Source organism: Periplaneta americana, chromosome 15 (assembly GCF_040183065.1).
Source record: "Periplaneta americana isolate PAMFEO1 chromosome 15, P.americana_PAMFEO1_priV1, whole genome shotgun sequence".
NCBI lineage: Eukaryota > Metazoa > Arthropoda > Insecta > Blattodea > Blattidae > Periplaneta > Periplaneta americana.
In genome coordinates, this window is record NC_091131.1 from 13,086,080 (window position 1) to 13,101,882 (window position 15,803).

Sequence of the window (15,803 nt, forward strand, 5' to 3'; positions counted from 1 at the left end):
GACCAAGAAGCATGCAGGAAGTAAAAAAAAAAAAACTGTATCGAGCCTTCACTTTACCCCAAAGTGAACGATAATTTCGTGCATGTTACGTCCGTTGTTCTAATAGTGTCAATAATCATGATTTTAGTTATTTTCAGTGCATTTTATAGACAACAATCTTTTGGAAATGTCCGGTTTTGTTTGGAAATATTCATTTTTGTTTGAAAATGTTCTTATAACTACCATATTGTGAGTCCCTTTACACTTTAATAGCAAAATATATTGTGGGAAGATAGCGGCCTGCCCGGTGCTTACTACATAATCACCCGTACTGTAACACTGTTACAAAAATTTCAATTAAAATACATTTAGCTCAACTATGTGAATGCACGTTGCATGAAGTATATTATTTTAATGTACTGAAGTACATGAAAATAAAAATTTGAATTGAAAGCTTATCTCCCTAGATATCCTTCACTTTCATTCTACTATATCATGGAAAAATGAGTAAATTTTAACACTTTTATACATAGAAGAGAAAGTGACGAATTTTTAATGGATTGGTAATTGCAACACATACAGAGGTTAGAAATGTCCCTTTTTGATACAGAAAAAAGGCAATTGAAATGTTGGCATTAGTGTGATATCAGTGTGGAATTATCCAGTTTTCATTGAAAATACTGATTTTACCATACTGTTTCTCATAGAAATGACGAGTTAGAATAAAAAAGTAACATATTCAGAAAGATTCCTCTCGAAACATATCAAAACCATAAAAAAAAATTAATTTTTTGTTTTCGGATGAAATGACCGGTTTTGTTCACAACCTCCACATTTATGAACTTTGGTTGGTCGATTTTCATTATTCCTAGTCATGGTCAGATAGAGCCTTTTTCAACTTTGCTGGGAGATAGTGTCGAATTATGATTGTAAGATAAAGATGAAATTTGTTTTCCTATATTTAAGAGTGCTGATAAAATTAATTTCAGTTTTACTCTGGATATTGGTTTTGCACCTATTCATGTTCGGAACTCTATCTGAAAGTGTAGTACTGGTAACAAATTTTTTAAACATGAATTCTTCACACATTGCAGACATATTGCTGCTCTCCTGATGTGTACCACCTGGAAGAAAATCAGGAACAACATGTGGAACCTGCAACAACATCATCTCGTATTTCTTCAGTTGAAGTCAGATCTTCTAGGCAGTTTTGTAAGTTATTAAATATAATCTACGCAATTAAAATTATGTGGATTTTTAAACCCCTTATCAATATAAACTTACAACATTAAAGCAAAGCTAAGGTGTAGGATATGTACTGGGGCCTGTTTCTCAAAAATACTAGTTTAGTAGTTCACCAGTCACTAGTTACCAGAGTATATTTCATCAGCTCTAGTAGATTCTGTTTCTCAAACTATTTTACCAGTCTAGTAACTTGTGACAATTTTTCACTAGTCACATGATCTCTTTCACTAGTCAGCTGATTGAGTTCATTTGTTTATAGTCATTGGTAGGTACGGTATTGTTATTTTAGGTTAGAAAGCTAAGTTGTTTGTGTTTTGGTTCTTACTTCTCTCTTTTCTTGAAATTCCATCAATTGAAAGCAAATTAACTATACTCAATATGATTAATGAATCAAAGGATGTATTATTTGGTGCTTTTTCAAGCATAGTAACAAAAAATGATAAAGTAAACGAATGGACAAAAAAATCTGTAATATGTGAGGCTATGGAACTGATACCTCAGAACAAAGATTATGCATACGTTAGGGACACTTACTGGCCCAACATTAAGAAAGCAACTTTGACGAGTACCAATTCAAGTTCACAGTAGCATAATATGAACACATTAAGTAGCTAGTGGGTCTACTGCCGACATGAATGCCACTTATGACTTGAAAAATTCGCTAGTTTTTTTTTTCAGTTTTACGTTTGATCTATTCGTAAATTAGTGTCGTTTTGTATTTAATTTGTAGGCTAAAGTTGACACTGTCAGAAGAACTGGCAGTGGAGGAGGAAAGCCAGCAAAAATTACTGCAGTTGATGAATTGGTATCAGATTATTAGAAAAAAAATTCTGCATGTGTTGCTGGTCTAGGGGAGAAAACCTGATGGCATTGGAAAATAATCAACATCCCGATTTGTAGAGCAATTTGTATTTGAAGCTTTGCTGATAATGCATGACTTCTATCTGTTTGTCTTGTCATGGCAGGTCCCACTATATATAACAACTCTCCAAGCTTTTCAGCACTTTATTTAAACCGTTCATTATATTTAAACAATGCTCCTGCAAAGGGATAATAATTGTTCCTTCTCGATATAGTTTTAGCTCTTCTCACAACAACTACTTCACTACTTCAATCGGAATCACTAAACCACATATATTAAAAAAAATAACTACAATATTTTGTTTTGATTATCTGAGAAAGGTTGTCACTGGTAACTGATAATATAGAAATCATCAGTCTTTAGAGTCTTGTAGGAATATTCCTGTTGAATACTAGTATAATCAACTAGATTAGCATTTTGAGAAACAGAATCTCTTAGGAACTAGTGAAATCAACCAATATTACTAGTCTGTGAACTGGTAACTACTACTTTACCCTTGTAGTTTCTAGAAACACAGACTTGTAAAACAAACTATTATTACTACTGTACAGACTAGTATTACTAGTCCGTGAGTTTTGAGAAACAGGCCCCAGGTGTCTCATGAATTGTTTCAGGCATCATGCACAACACAATTAGGGGTGGACATTTTTCGTCGTTGAAATTTTCAAATTTGCAGCATTTGTATTTTATATATTATTTATTTTGATGTACCGAAGTACATATGATATTTCCATGCAGATATTCTGCGTCATCATACGATGAAAGAGTAATGGAATGGAGAAAAATTATCTCTGGCGCCTGGATTTGAACCTGGGTTTTCAGCTCTACGTGCTGATGCTTTATCCACTAAGCCACACCGGATACCCACCCCAGCGTCGGACAGAATCGTCTCAGATTTAGTTCCAACTCTTGGGTTCCCTCTAGTGGCCGCCCTCTGCACTACGTCATAGATGTCTATCCGACGGAAAAAGCGCCGTCTGAAATCACGAAGTGATTTACGCATATCATATATATTATTTTAATGTACCGAAGTACATATTATGTTCTCCGTTTCATTACTCTTTCATCGTATGATGACGCAGAATATCTGCATGGAAATGTCATATGTACTTCGGTACATTAAAATAATATATATGATATGTGTAAATCACTTCGTGATTTAAGACGCCGCTTATTCAGTCGGATCCCGGCCAACTAGTCACTCATAACGAGTGCACCTCAGCACATGTGTGGACTTCAGTCCTACGTTCATAGACATCTATGACGTAGTGCAGAGGGCGGCCACTAGAGGGAACCCAAGAGTTGGAACTTAATCTGAGACGATTCTGTCTGACGCCGGGGTGGGTATCTGGCTTAGTGGATAAAGCATCAGCACGTAGAGTTGAAAACCCGGGTTCAAATCCCGGCGCCGGAGAGAATTTTTCTCTGTTCCATTACTCTTTCATCGTATTTGTATTTTAGTTTCATGATTGAAAACAGCGAACATAATAAATAAACATAGACGGGTGGACTGATTAATATATTGATTCATATGATGTGTTTGAGAAAAGAAACATTCATTTCTAATACGCAGATCTCCCCAGGTACCTCATGACTCTCAGCTAGAGTACCGGTAATGGGTTCTATAAATATTTCGACTGTCTGTGAGGGTTCGATCCCCAGAAATCTCGAATCCTGTCTTCTGTAATCTTTCACATTTCGAATCTCTGAAACTCGTGACAGCAAAAGTGAAAGATAACATGAGAAGAATTGAATATAACATGATCCAGCAATCAGAATACGTTCATTTGTATGCGGATTGTTATCGACCTGGTATCTTGTAGACCAGGTATGATCAAAATTGTAAAAGCTCCGATTACACGGTTGATGCTGCACTGCATAACACACAAAGTGTACGGACTGGGCTCCGCAACTACATTGCAGCACCGCCCGTGGCATAGCTCTCACTGTCTTACAAATACGGAGAATAAACTGAATTTGAAAAAGGAAATATTCAGTTATTACATTATTTATTGTATTTTATACAATTATGATACTATTATATCATAGATAATGTTATTTTCATATTCCACATTCAACATGTGTAGGCCTGTTCTTTTCTGCAAGTAATCGGAAATCTATTTCCAACGAATTTACTGCAATGCACAAAAGATTCTCCTCAGTTAATCGGAATCTATGTTTGGATTTTTGGATTTAGCAACCTTCATTCTCGAAAATAATTGTTTGCACACATACTGTGACAGCGAATAAGCTCATCTTGGGATATTGCGTTTTGTTCATTTTTGAATACTTCTGTGCTTGGCAAGTCATATTCTCCGCACTTAGTTCTGAATTCTACGTGACTTTGTAAATCGTCCTGGAACTGCACTCTCACAGATTGTACTAAATTTACTATGAAAGGATTAACAAAAAGATTAATATCACTTTCCATACGTCCAAAATCATTAAATCTATGTTCTGTGAATTCACATTTGAGCTGTTCCAGTACAGAGATGTAATTAACTATATTTTGTTCAGGCACCATAGATTTCTTTACTAGTTCACCATCTGTGAAAGGTTTTTAGTGCCTTAGCTAATTCCCAACATACTACACAACTTGCTCCTAAACATAGACTCTGAATTGTTCGACTCTCTTCAATGTTTGGCCTATCATGAAGTACGATGAAAGAGTAATGGAACGGAGAAAAATTCTCTCCGGCGCCGGGACTTGAACCCGGGTTTTCAGCTCTACGTGCTGATGCTTTATCCACTAAGCCACACCGGATACAACCCCAACGCCGAACAGAATCGTCTCTGATTGAGTTCCAACTCTTGGGTTCCCTCTATTGGCCGCCCTTTGCATTACGTCATAGATGTCTATGAACATAGGACCGAAGTTCACACATGTGCTGAGGTGCACTCGTTATGAGTGACTAGTTGGCCGGGATCCGACGGAATAAGCGCCGTCTTAAATCACTTCGTGATTTACGCATATCATATATTATTTCAATGTACCGAAGTACATATGATATTTCCATGCAGATATTCTGCGTCATCATACGATGAAAGAGTAATGGAACGGAGAAAAATTCTCTCCGGCGCCGGGACTTGAACCCGGGTTTTCAGCTCTACGTGCTGATGCTTTTTCCACTAAGCCACACCGGATACAACCCCGACGCCGAACAGAATCGTCTCTGATTGAGTTCCAACTCTTGGGTTCCATCTATTGGCCGCCCTTTGCACTACGTCATAGATGTCGATGAACATAGGACTGAAGTCCACACATGTGCTGAGGTGCACTCGTTATGAGTGACTAGTTGGCCGGGATCCGACGGAATAAGCGCCGTCTTAAATCACTTCGTGATTTACGCATATCATATATTATTTCAATGTACCGAAGTACATATGATATTTCCATGCAGATATTCTGCGTCATCATACGATGAAAGAGTAATGGAACGGAGAAGTGCTTTCTATTCTTGAAACTGTAGTGCACGTTGCACTCCTGAAAAAAAAAATAAAATTATTTTATCGTAATATGTATTTCTGTTGAAATAAAATCACCACAATAACAATAATTGTAGTAATAATAATAATAATAATAATAATAATAATAATAATAATAATGTTGATATATGAATACATATTACAGAAAACAGCTTCCCTGTCATTTCGGCATGTTCTGGATGGCAGAGCATCTAATGTTTTATGTTGCTCAGTAATATTCCTGACAATACCTTACAACATAGTAAACACTTCACGTTTTCACAACAAAAATATTCTTCTTCCCACACTGTACGGAATGATAGTTTGCTTACAGATGGTTTTGACTGTGTCATTATCCCGCACTGTTTGTACTTGAACTGCCTTCTGCAGCCATCCTTCGAGCTTCGAACGAGGAACAGCACGCTCTACACTCGAAGGTTGTGATTACAGAACGTAATCGGGAGTCAGAGAATGAGCATACCTGTCGTAGACCATATAATCTGTCATAGTCTGAATCCAAAGCTTTTCTTGGTCTACCCAGGTTGTGGCATTCTCATGGTAGTGTCGCTAAAGAAAATAAATAATTATGAGATTGAATGCCTGTGTTTAACATAACATTATCATATGAAGACATTCACATGGACGTTGATACACACCCCTGATTCCTCCTGTGAAACCATTAATACCTCCCACAAGTTTGGACTGGTATTTGGACTAACGGTACCTAAACAAAAATGAACGGCTTAAATCAGACTCTCTGTACATTGAAATTCCAGAATTTTACTTTGTTTTTAGGAAGTAACAACGACGTCATTTCATCATATTGTTGTTATATGATTGTGTGATGTTTTAAAATTACATAAACATGAATATCCAGTGGTTGCAAACTCGTATTTTAACATCTTACATATGTTTCAATTTAAGTCGATGCTTACGTAATTAGTTGTGAATGGTGTCATTAAATAACATAGGTAAGTATAATGTTTTGTGCTTACGTTATGTTTATGTTTAATTTTCGTGTGAATGAGGCATTGAACGAAGTAAACATAAAAATTTATGTCACCTCACGTTGATAAAGGTTTCTTTTGTGAGTTGTAGTTGCTTGAGATGAGAGTCATAAATCATTTTAATCTATTAGCTCGCAGACTATCGTTTACCTCCAGTATGGGACTTAGCTCACCAGTCCTGGCTGGAGGGAAACATTACAAGAGAAGCTGGAAGTGGTGATGTTGTGAAACTGATAAGAGGTGATGACAGGCTAAAGGTGTTACCATTCAGAAGTTTGTACTGTGGACATTATCAGTTTGGAAGCTGGCAAATAGGGATGTGGTTTCAAGTAGCTTTTGAGTGAGTAACAGTTGCATTCCTTTTGGATTCTTCACAGGGCCGGTGAGGTGAGTCCAGTGTAATACATGACTGATAGCGAAGTATGGTTATACAGGGTAATTCACAAAGTTCTCCTCCGGTTTATGGGGATGATTCCTGAGGTTATTTGGAACAAAAATGTAAATAAATTAATGGGATCACATTCATAATTACGCAGTTACAACACATTTTCGAAATGCGTCATAGTGAATGGAGCGTTAGGCATGTTTGTTGCCATAAATACGTGTATGTTATTGATAGAATGGATGAAAGACATTGTGTGTCAGGATAAAGTACAAATGCGAAGAATTGCTTCAACGCCTTCTGGATGCCATGACGACAATAAGGAACAAGGAACAAGCGTGTGAAGCTGCAAAATGCTACACGTGCGATTCATACCCATACGGACCGTTGCCTTGAGATTCAAGAAGGCATTTTCGAAAATGTGAATTAAATCCACTCTACATGGAAGAGAGTGATACATAAACAATAAATTGTTTGTATTTTATTTATTTTTTTAATGTTTGTTAGTGAAATCCTGAAATAAAAGTTTTTCTGCCGTTTTCAAATTACCGTAACTCTGTAATTATGAATGTGACCCCATTAATTTATTTACATTTTTGGTTCCAAATAATCTTAGAAATCACCTCCATAAACCGGTAGAGAACTTCATGAATCACCCTGTATAGACAATACTCGCACACTAAGTAAAATGACGGACTGTTTCATTAATTTGGCGTACTTGAGCAATCTCTGTCTTTTTAAATGTTCAAAGTTGTTTCGTCTTTTACACAATCTTAATATTGAACAATTAAACCACACCAATCATCGTGAAAGTTTAACATTTCACATCAGCTGTTGAAGTTTCTATGAAGTATCTTTTCTTGTTGTAGCCCATCACGGGGGCAGCTCTCTTGACCAACATATGACACCAGCAATCAACGCCTTGGATGATAGCAAGAAGGCGAACTCACAGCAGAATAGTTACAGCTCTGGCCTGGACCCAGCCAGCAACCAGGCGCTCATAAAAGAGGTAAAAATACAACCTTCTTTTTAAACTACATTACGTAAATGAGAGAGACTTCCTTTCACAAAAAGTGCTTCAATTGCACCGAATATAAGTTATACATACAAAAATAGAGACAGAAATTTATATATAGAAATTATTTTTTCATCCATACTTGTTGTGTGTGATTCTGTTCATTAATAATTATTATGTGCAATCCACAAACAGATTACTTTCTCTTTCATTTCATTTTACTTCATACAATTTTTATTTCAATTAGGTCATTAAATTTTATATTATGTCCTTGGTTATATTTGGGCTTGCTTTATTTTAATTTAGTTTTTTTATTTATTATTTTATTATTATATTTTCCTTCATTCCCATTTAGTTTTATTTTATGTTATTTCATTTGGTTTTAATTTATTTTGTTTTGATTAATGTTACTTAGTTTAATTTTATTTTATTTTATTTTGTTCATCATTATTTTATTGCTGTGTTAGTCTTGTTGCAGGCCTATGTTAATTTGTTTTTCTTAAATTTTTCATTTTATTTCATTTTAATTTCTTTCGTTTTCTTTTACTTATTTCACTTCCATTTAATTTCTAGTTATTTATTTTATTCCATTTTTATTCAATGCAATATCATTCTATTGTACATTAAGCGTAGGTGCATTTTAAATGTCTCGTTTTGTACTGCAGGGTTCGATTCACCTGTCCTCGGCATTGTAATATGAAGTACAGAGAAATTAATGTGATTTAGTGATTTGCATGTAAATTTACATTTTCAATATCATGATACTGATAAAGTGATTCTTGACATATTGACTATCTGTATACATTCTTTTCTCCAATATTATTGAAAATATTTTATTCATATTAAATTTCGATTAATGATATGATCCGGTTAGAAAACACAATATATAGGCATACACTTAATTATATTTTATATTTTTAGTTATAGTCTATGCATCTCTCATCTGTCTTTCTATGTCAACTTTGATTTTCTTTTCCTTTAAGGGGTTAGGTATAGCTTACAGCAGTAAAATGTTTGGAAATATTTAACATTTTTTTCTTCTATTACTGTGTCTTGTACAATAATGGAAATTGGTATGTGTAAAACACTGTCCTTCTGCTATATGAAAAAATATATATATATTTTTACGATTAAAAAAAAATATATATATTTTTTTTTTTTTCAAAATTCAAAATGATGGCAGTTCACTGTGCAGTGATGAAGCGTTTCCCTCATAACTCATAAACTTGTTAACTTTTTCATATTCTCTCTCTTTTATTTTATTGCTGAAACTCATGTTTACAATATCATGCTCTTTCAACTACATTCCTTAATAAACAATATTTTTTTTATTTTGTGTTAGAAGAAAATACCGATAATTGACCATTTTTAAAATGAATTTATTTTTTATCAGACAATCTATCAAAGGTAGAGAAGTGATCTTGCATCATATTGTAGATATGACATGCATAAATACACACAACAAATTTCACCACAGAATGGTCGATAGTTTTTGAGTTATGTGGGAAACGCCTCATCACTGCATAGTGAACTGAATTTTGACAAAAAAAAATGTAAATAATTTTTTTTAATCGTAAAAATATATATATTTTTTTTCATATAGCAGAAGGACAGTGTTTTACACATACTAATTTTCATTATTGTACAAGATACAGTAATGGAGGAAAAAAATGTTGAATATTTCCAAAATTTTACTGCTGTAAGCTGTGTACCTAACCCCTTAATAAACTCGTCTTACTTTCGGCTAAGTATGGTTTATAAATTTATTTTTAATATCTTCCAACCATCATATACTTGCGTTATAGACGTACTTGTTATATGTTACTTTTTGAGTGCGGAAAAAGTTCTATATAATATAGATATAATCTTCTTTTATTAAGAACAGTTTAATTTTCTTATTTTTCAACACGCACAATAAACAAGAACGTACATATTTTGTGATCTATAATACATTCAATTTTATCTTTATTTTCCTTAAAATAATAATAATTATTATTTTGCGTACCTGGTAAAAAAGTTAAATGTCACGTGTTTAAAATTTTAATGGGTGGTTAACACAGGGAAGACTTGAGACAGCAATCCAGCCTGCCTTAGACAGCTCCTTCAGAAAGTCCAAGAAAAATAAGTTCCAACATTCCATGGTAAAATATCATTTAATTTACTCATTGTACTATTTTAAATATCTAAGTAACATTTTTTATACAGGGTGGGTTAAAAGTCGCTTTCCCCAAACACTTCCTTACATTTAATTAACATTAAATTTACATTTAACTACACTTCCTTTACCGATTTTGTTCAAAAATGGAGGTCCTGTTTCTCGATACACAATTCACAACGTTTAGACATTGACTTACAGATAGCAGAACATAACACTATCCTTTTGCTCAAGTCGTTTGTTCAGGTTTCTAATCGCTTGGCATGATGATAGTTGAACATCAGGAAATCTTGCCTCAAAGTCTGCAATCACCAATGGTGTGTTCTTAGTGTGCTTCCATCAACGTTGTAGCAGAAAAACACGTTGTTCTGTGGTTAATTTGCTATTCATGGCAAGAAACTAGCAGTTATTGCATAGAGGCGCAACCAACACAATAAAACAAAACAACAACAATATCAAGATATGACATTGGAAAAACAGTTGACACACGAACATGGTTGTCAACCCACTACTTATTACACCAGCTACTCGTTTATTCAAGTTATGACATCTGTATATGTGTACAAGTATGAAACCTAAGAACGAATATTGGGGAAAGTGACTTTTGACCCACCTTGTACTTTAAAAATTACATTATAGCATATACCGTATTCGTTAAAATATTTAAAATTTGTGTGGTTCAGAAGTGACTGATTCAGTGAGTGTGAACTAACCCATAAACTAAACGATAGATATCAACTTTTGTCAAGCTCATAATTGCTTTACTTTTCATTGTTAATGTATTACGCATAGGTTAAAATATTGAAAAATGAGCTCAGGAATATTGATTGTCTGTGCTGAAAAGTTGAATTTATAATCCATTTTGAATCTTGCGTACATTACTTTTAACGGGACGCTTTTAACATTTGAATATAAGTAATTGATTAACTAGCGGACTTACTTGTGTTAATTATGTAAGTCTGTGCGGCTTGCAGCTGTTTCGGTGCTTCATCACACCATCCTCAGAGCCTACTAGATCTCGGCGTCATCTCGTACTTCTCTGCCTGTTGTGTGGGTGCGTTTGATTGTTGAAAGGTGTTGAAAAGTGGAGTCAAATAGTGTGTGTACTGAAATTGCACAGATCAATTTCAGTACACACACACTTTTGACTCCACTTTTCAACAATCAAACGCACCCACACAACAGGCAGAGACGTACGAGATGACGCCAAGATCTAGTAGGCTCTGAGGATGGTGTGATGAAGCACCGAAACAGCTGTAAGCCGCACAGACTTACATAATTAACACGAGTAAGTCCGCTAGTTAATCAATTACTTGAATTTATAGTCCTGTCTTTGACTATGTTTCAGTTTGACGAGTTTTGCAAAGACAACTGTCTTATAAATGTATACAGGGTGATTCACTGACTATGTTATAAACTTTTAGGGATGATAGAGGAGACAATTATGAACAACTTTCATATAGGAACCTATGTCCGGAAACGATCCATTTGCTAGTTACAAGCCTAGATATGTTAGTCTGTGTAACCAGCTAGAATCGAACTGAAAGCCATCCTTTTGAAGTTTGGTTGCAGACGACCTGTTCCTGCAAACTTTGGTGATTTCTCATATACATAGGAGAAGTTAATTGACATCGTAAATAATCTTTTGACTCATTAAACCTCGCAACTTTCCGTGCATTGCCTTTTGCTCTTCCATAAATGAAATTCATATCATCAAGTTGCAAGGTTTAATGAGTCAAAATATTATTTACGAAAATTTCTGCCTCGGGACTAGGAGAGGTGACAGTGCACAACTTCTAATCACTACACTGTGCACCAGTATGCCCGGGTTAAATCCCAAATCTCTCTGCAGTGCATATGAAGGGAAGGCATATGTCACTGTTGATAGTGATCTGTCCGTCAAACAGGGACATTAAGCCTGCTATTCGACTGGAGTAGGCTATGCGCCAGCACTGGGTTTTCCCTTCTCCCTTCCTCACCTTTACCATCATCCTCACCCATTCGCTACGCTACACTTACACATACACTCACCCTTGTACTGTCATTGCAAGTTATCTTGAACCTTACATCCCCTAAGTCTGTCTTTGGAACTGCTCGGTACGGCATGTACTCATCAACGTAACGGCATGGCAAGGATGCCCCTCCCTCGGGTAACGTGACTCTTTTCAAAAAACGTTGGTTCTTTTACTTTACGGCTCTCTACTGTAAAAGAACTTGGTTCAATACAGACATCATCTTCTCTCGATACTCCGGTTTTGAGAGGAGAACATAGTTTCATAGCAAGCTTTAATTAACCTGTAATGAGTAAATATTTAAATATAATCGTGTGCACACTCCTCTCTCATCCGGGCTGGGGACCGGCAATGGAGGAGTTACTACAGCTACTTCTATACATTATATAGGCCTGCATGACTTACACCTTTAGCTAATATGTACATATTCTTATAACAATATTTTACAGGCTTATTATTTGAATTTACATTAATTTACAATTATACACAATCCATATCCCTATCATTGCTACCATCATCGCTTGTTCCAAAATTAATTATTTCGCCAATGGCATCATCCATTCGGAATTATATTCTTAATCGTAGGTACTACTTTCTGAACACGATAGAATTCTAAACATTACATACCTATTCTTTCCCGGAGTAGTGTGAGGTTCATTCGGTTGTAATTCAATATTATTTTTAATTCTCTTCATGGAACTAATACTTTTGCCAGAGTATTTAGCCGCTCTCTCATATTCCTTATCAAGAGGTTCCAACAAATATTTGTTTAAGTTTTCCTCCTCGCAATGCTTAATTTTATTATATTTGCGATAATTCCTCTTCTCCGCTGTGGATAACAGCGTTACTTTTTCTCCGCGGTGGTGTGATTTCACCATAATTACTACCCTGTGGTTGCTGCTCCATGGTAACACTACTGGTATGCAGTGAAGGAAATAGTACAATGTTTCTTGACAAGAGATTATGCTGCGGAGCATGCGCAAACAACTCAGTTGGCTCCACCCGCATTATGTGCTTCCTTCCCTCTGCCCCTCTGTCCCCGTTCAGAAGGTTCAAGATAACTTGCAATAACAGTACACGACATAACTCTTCATAGATACTACACATGTACAGCATAGCTCCCCGAAGTGATATAATGAGTCGCAGTCTTACCATCTATCCGCAATATGTGGGACCTGAATCACGCAAATGAAGTGGGTAGGCATTAGACACACACACACACACACACACATACTTTTTTTCGTTATTTTTAGTTGCAACAGATCTAATAAAATAATAATAATTGCGTATATGGGTTAGGTCATCCCCTCACTGAATCACTCATTGTCAGTTAATATTTTATATTATAATACTAAGGCAGAGTCAAGAAAATACTTTATTGTGTGCATAATAATTGAAAATTATCAATGTAGATACATTTATAAGTAAACTGCCATGTACGCAACAGCTAAATAGCAACTTTAACTTTGTGTGGAAGCCACATTGATTCAAAGTCTGTCTGTTTTCAGTGTTATGTACCAGTACTATGTTGACGTAAGTGGAAATCTTTCATCGTGCTGACACCACATACAGAATTTTTACCATGTTTGCATCACTTGTTAATTCCCAAAAAAATAAGATATCATGTACTCTGTCCAAAAACAAGGCCCAACATTGACTTTTGTGCGTCACAGTGGGATACATTAGAGTCACAATGTCTGAAAACAAAAATACTATATCGGTACTGGATGTTTTATAATCATTAAAAAAAATAATAATACGAGGCGCATCCATAAAGCAACTTTCCCACTCGTCCCACAGCCAGCAAACCATATGTTGCGCAAAGCGATTGCGTGTATGTGATAGAGTAATGTCCTGGCATGGCGCATGCGCTAGCGGAACTTCCCGAGTGCTCTCAGTAGCTTCATTGGATTGGTTGAAGATGGACGCTCCTATTCCAGCTCCCGCCGCGTGTGAAGTGTGATCATGATAAAGTTTTTGAATGCACAGGGCATAGCACCGATTGAAATTTATCGTCAGCTGTGCCAGGTCTATGAGCCTAACGTCATGAGCAAGCAGATGGTGCATTGCTGGTGTAGACAATTTTCATCAGGATGCCAAAATGTGCATGACGAGGAGCGTAGTGGGAGACCAACCATCATCACAGACGACCTTGTGGACCAACGCACCCTCTGCTTACTCATGACGTTAGGTCCATTGACCTGGCACAGCTGACGATAAATTTCAATCTACGCTATGCCCTGTGCATTCAAAAATTTTATCACTGACTGCACTTCACACGCGGTGGGAGCTGGAATAGGAGCGTCCATCTTCAACCAATGCAACGAAGCTACTGAGAGCACTCGGGAAATTCTGCTAGCACATGCGCCATGCCAGGACATTACTCTGTCACGTACACGCAGTCGCTTCGCGCAACATATGGTTTGCTAGCTGTGAGACGGGTGGGAAAGTTACTTTATGGACGCGCCTAGTATATGTATAGAGACCAGATGCTAAATTAGCCTGTTTTAACTCATAATCAGCGGCGACTTCTTCTAATGTGTTCAGGTTCTAGAACACATTTCTGGTTTTGTTGAAATATAATTTGTTTTCTGTTACCGGTACGAATAGATTTTTTAAACAAATTTTCATAATGGGGAGAAAATTAATTACTACTTCAGTTTTCGGAGCCTTGATGCTACTTTATTTTTAAGCACGTGAAAAAGCATTTAAATTTGGGTTGCAAACTCGTGTTCGCGTTAACTTGCTTAGCCTCCTCACAAATTTTTAAACTATTAATGTGCTACTACATTTGTAGCTATGGATCGACGAACTAGCATTGATTGTCATATGCTTAGATCACGTGTTTGTCGTTCAACGTTCTTAGTGTAGTGTATAAATTTTTCATTGGAATTGTTTCTACATGAAAGAAATAATTTTTAACTGTACAATAATTGTATCAACGCCATTTTAGAAAGATGGAGAATAGAATATGATTTTTAAATGGGAGGAAGACTATTTTAATCACCAGTTACATATATCATACCGGTACCTCTTTATTTGTATTTCTAATGTTAATATGTTACTAAAAACTTGTTAAATTAAGAAAATTTAATAATATACTGTGTTAAACTATTGAAACTTAGGCACTATAGACTCTATCTTTGTGGCTAATTTCGGTGTGGTTCCTGCCTTGAACATTCTCGTGGAAGTGGCGAGAATCACGCCGAAACTTGGTCACAAAAGTACAGTGCCTCTTAAGTTTCAATAGTTTAACACAGTATATTATTAAATGTTTGTTAATTTAACAACTTTTTAACGTATTATCATTAGTAGGACTAGGATTTTGATGACCTACAAATCATGAAAAAATGTCCTAAAAACAATGCACTTATGACCTAAAAATCTTTAAAAAATGCCCTTAAAAATGCCCTAAAAATTGTTTGTACCGGGTACATAATTGGCTAAATAGGAAAAGAGGTTTTGTACTACTTAATATTTAGACTAATAATATTAAATTAAATTCGAGTACCAACATTTAAGTTTATTTAATTTTACATAATTTTTTCTAAGTGGTACACTTTTTACCTGATGTAGTTTCCGTGTAGTCCACCACAAGGCCACTCTTATCCGGAATTAGCAGGTATAAAGGAGTCTATATTGAAGGAGTGGTTGGAGTGTACTACGTTAAAATGGTAATAT

The 15,803-nt window shown here is 35.6% G+C and overlaps 1 protein-coding gene across 7 annotated transcripts in view; it reads left to right on the plus strand.

Annotated features, from left to right (window-relative positions):
- LOC138714650 (myelin regulatory factor) overlaps nucleotides 1-15,803 on the plus strand; it is a 472,560-nt gene that overhangs the window by 436,605 nt on the left and 20,152 nt on the right. For 6 of the 7 annotated variants that reach the window (XM_069846712.1, XM_069846710.1, XM_069846708.1 and 3 more), the window contains 3 exons: nucleotides 1,074-1,191; nucleotides 7,810-7,949; nucleotides 10,016-10,096. In XM_069846712.1, coding sequence (XP_069702813.1) covers nucleotides 1,074-1,191; nucleotides 7,810-7,949; nucleotides 10,016-10,096 — 339 coding nt within the window. The remainder of the gene's footprint in view (nucleotides 1-1,073; nucleotides 1,192-7,809; nucleotides 7,950-10,015; nucleotides 10,097-15,803) is intronic. The other variant, XM_069846711.1, reaches the window with a different exon arrangement.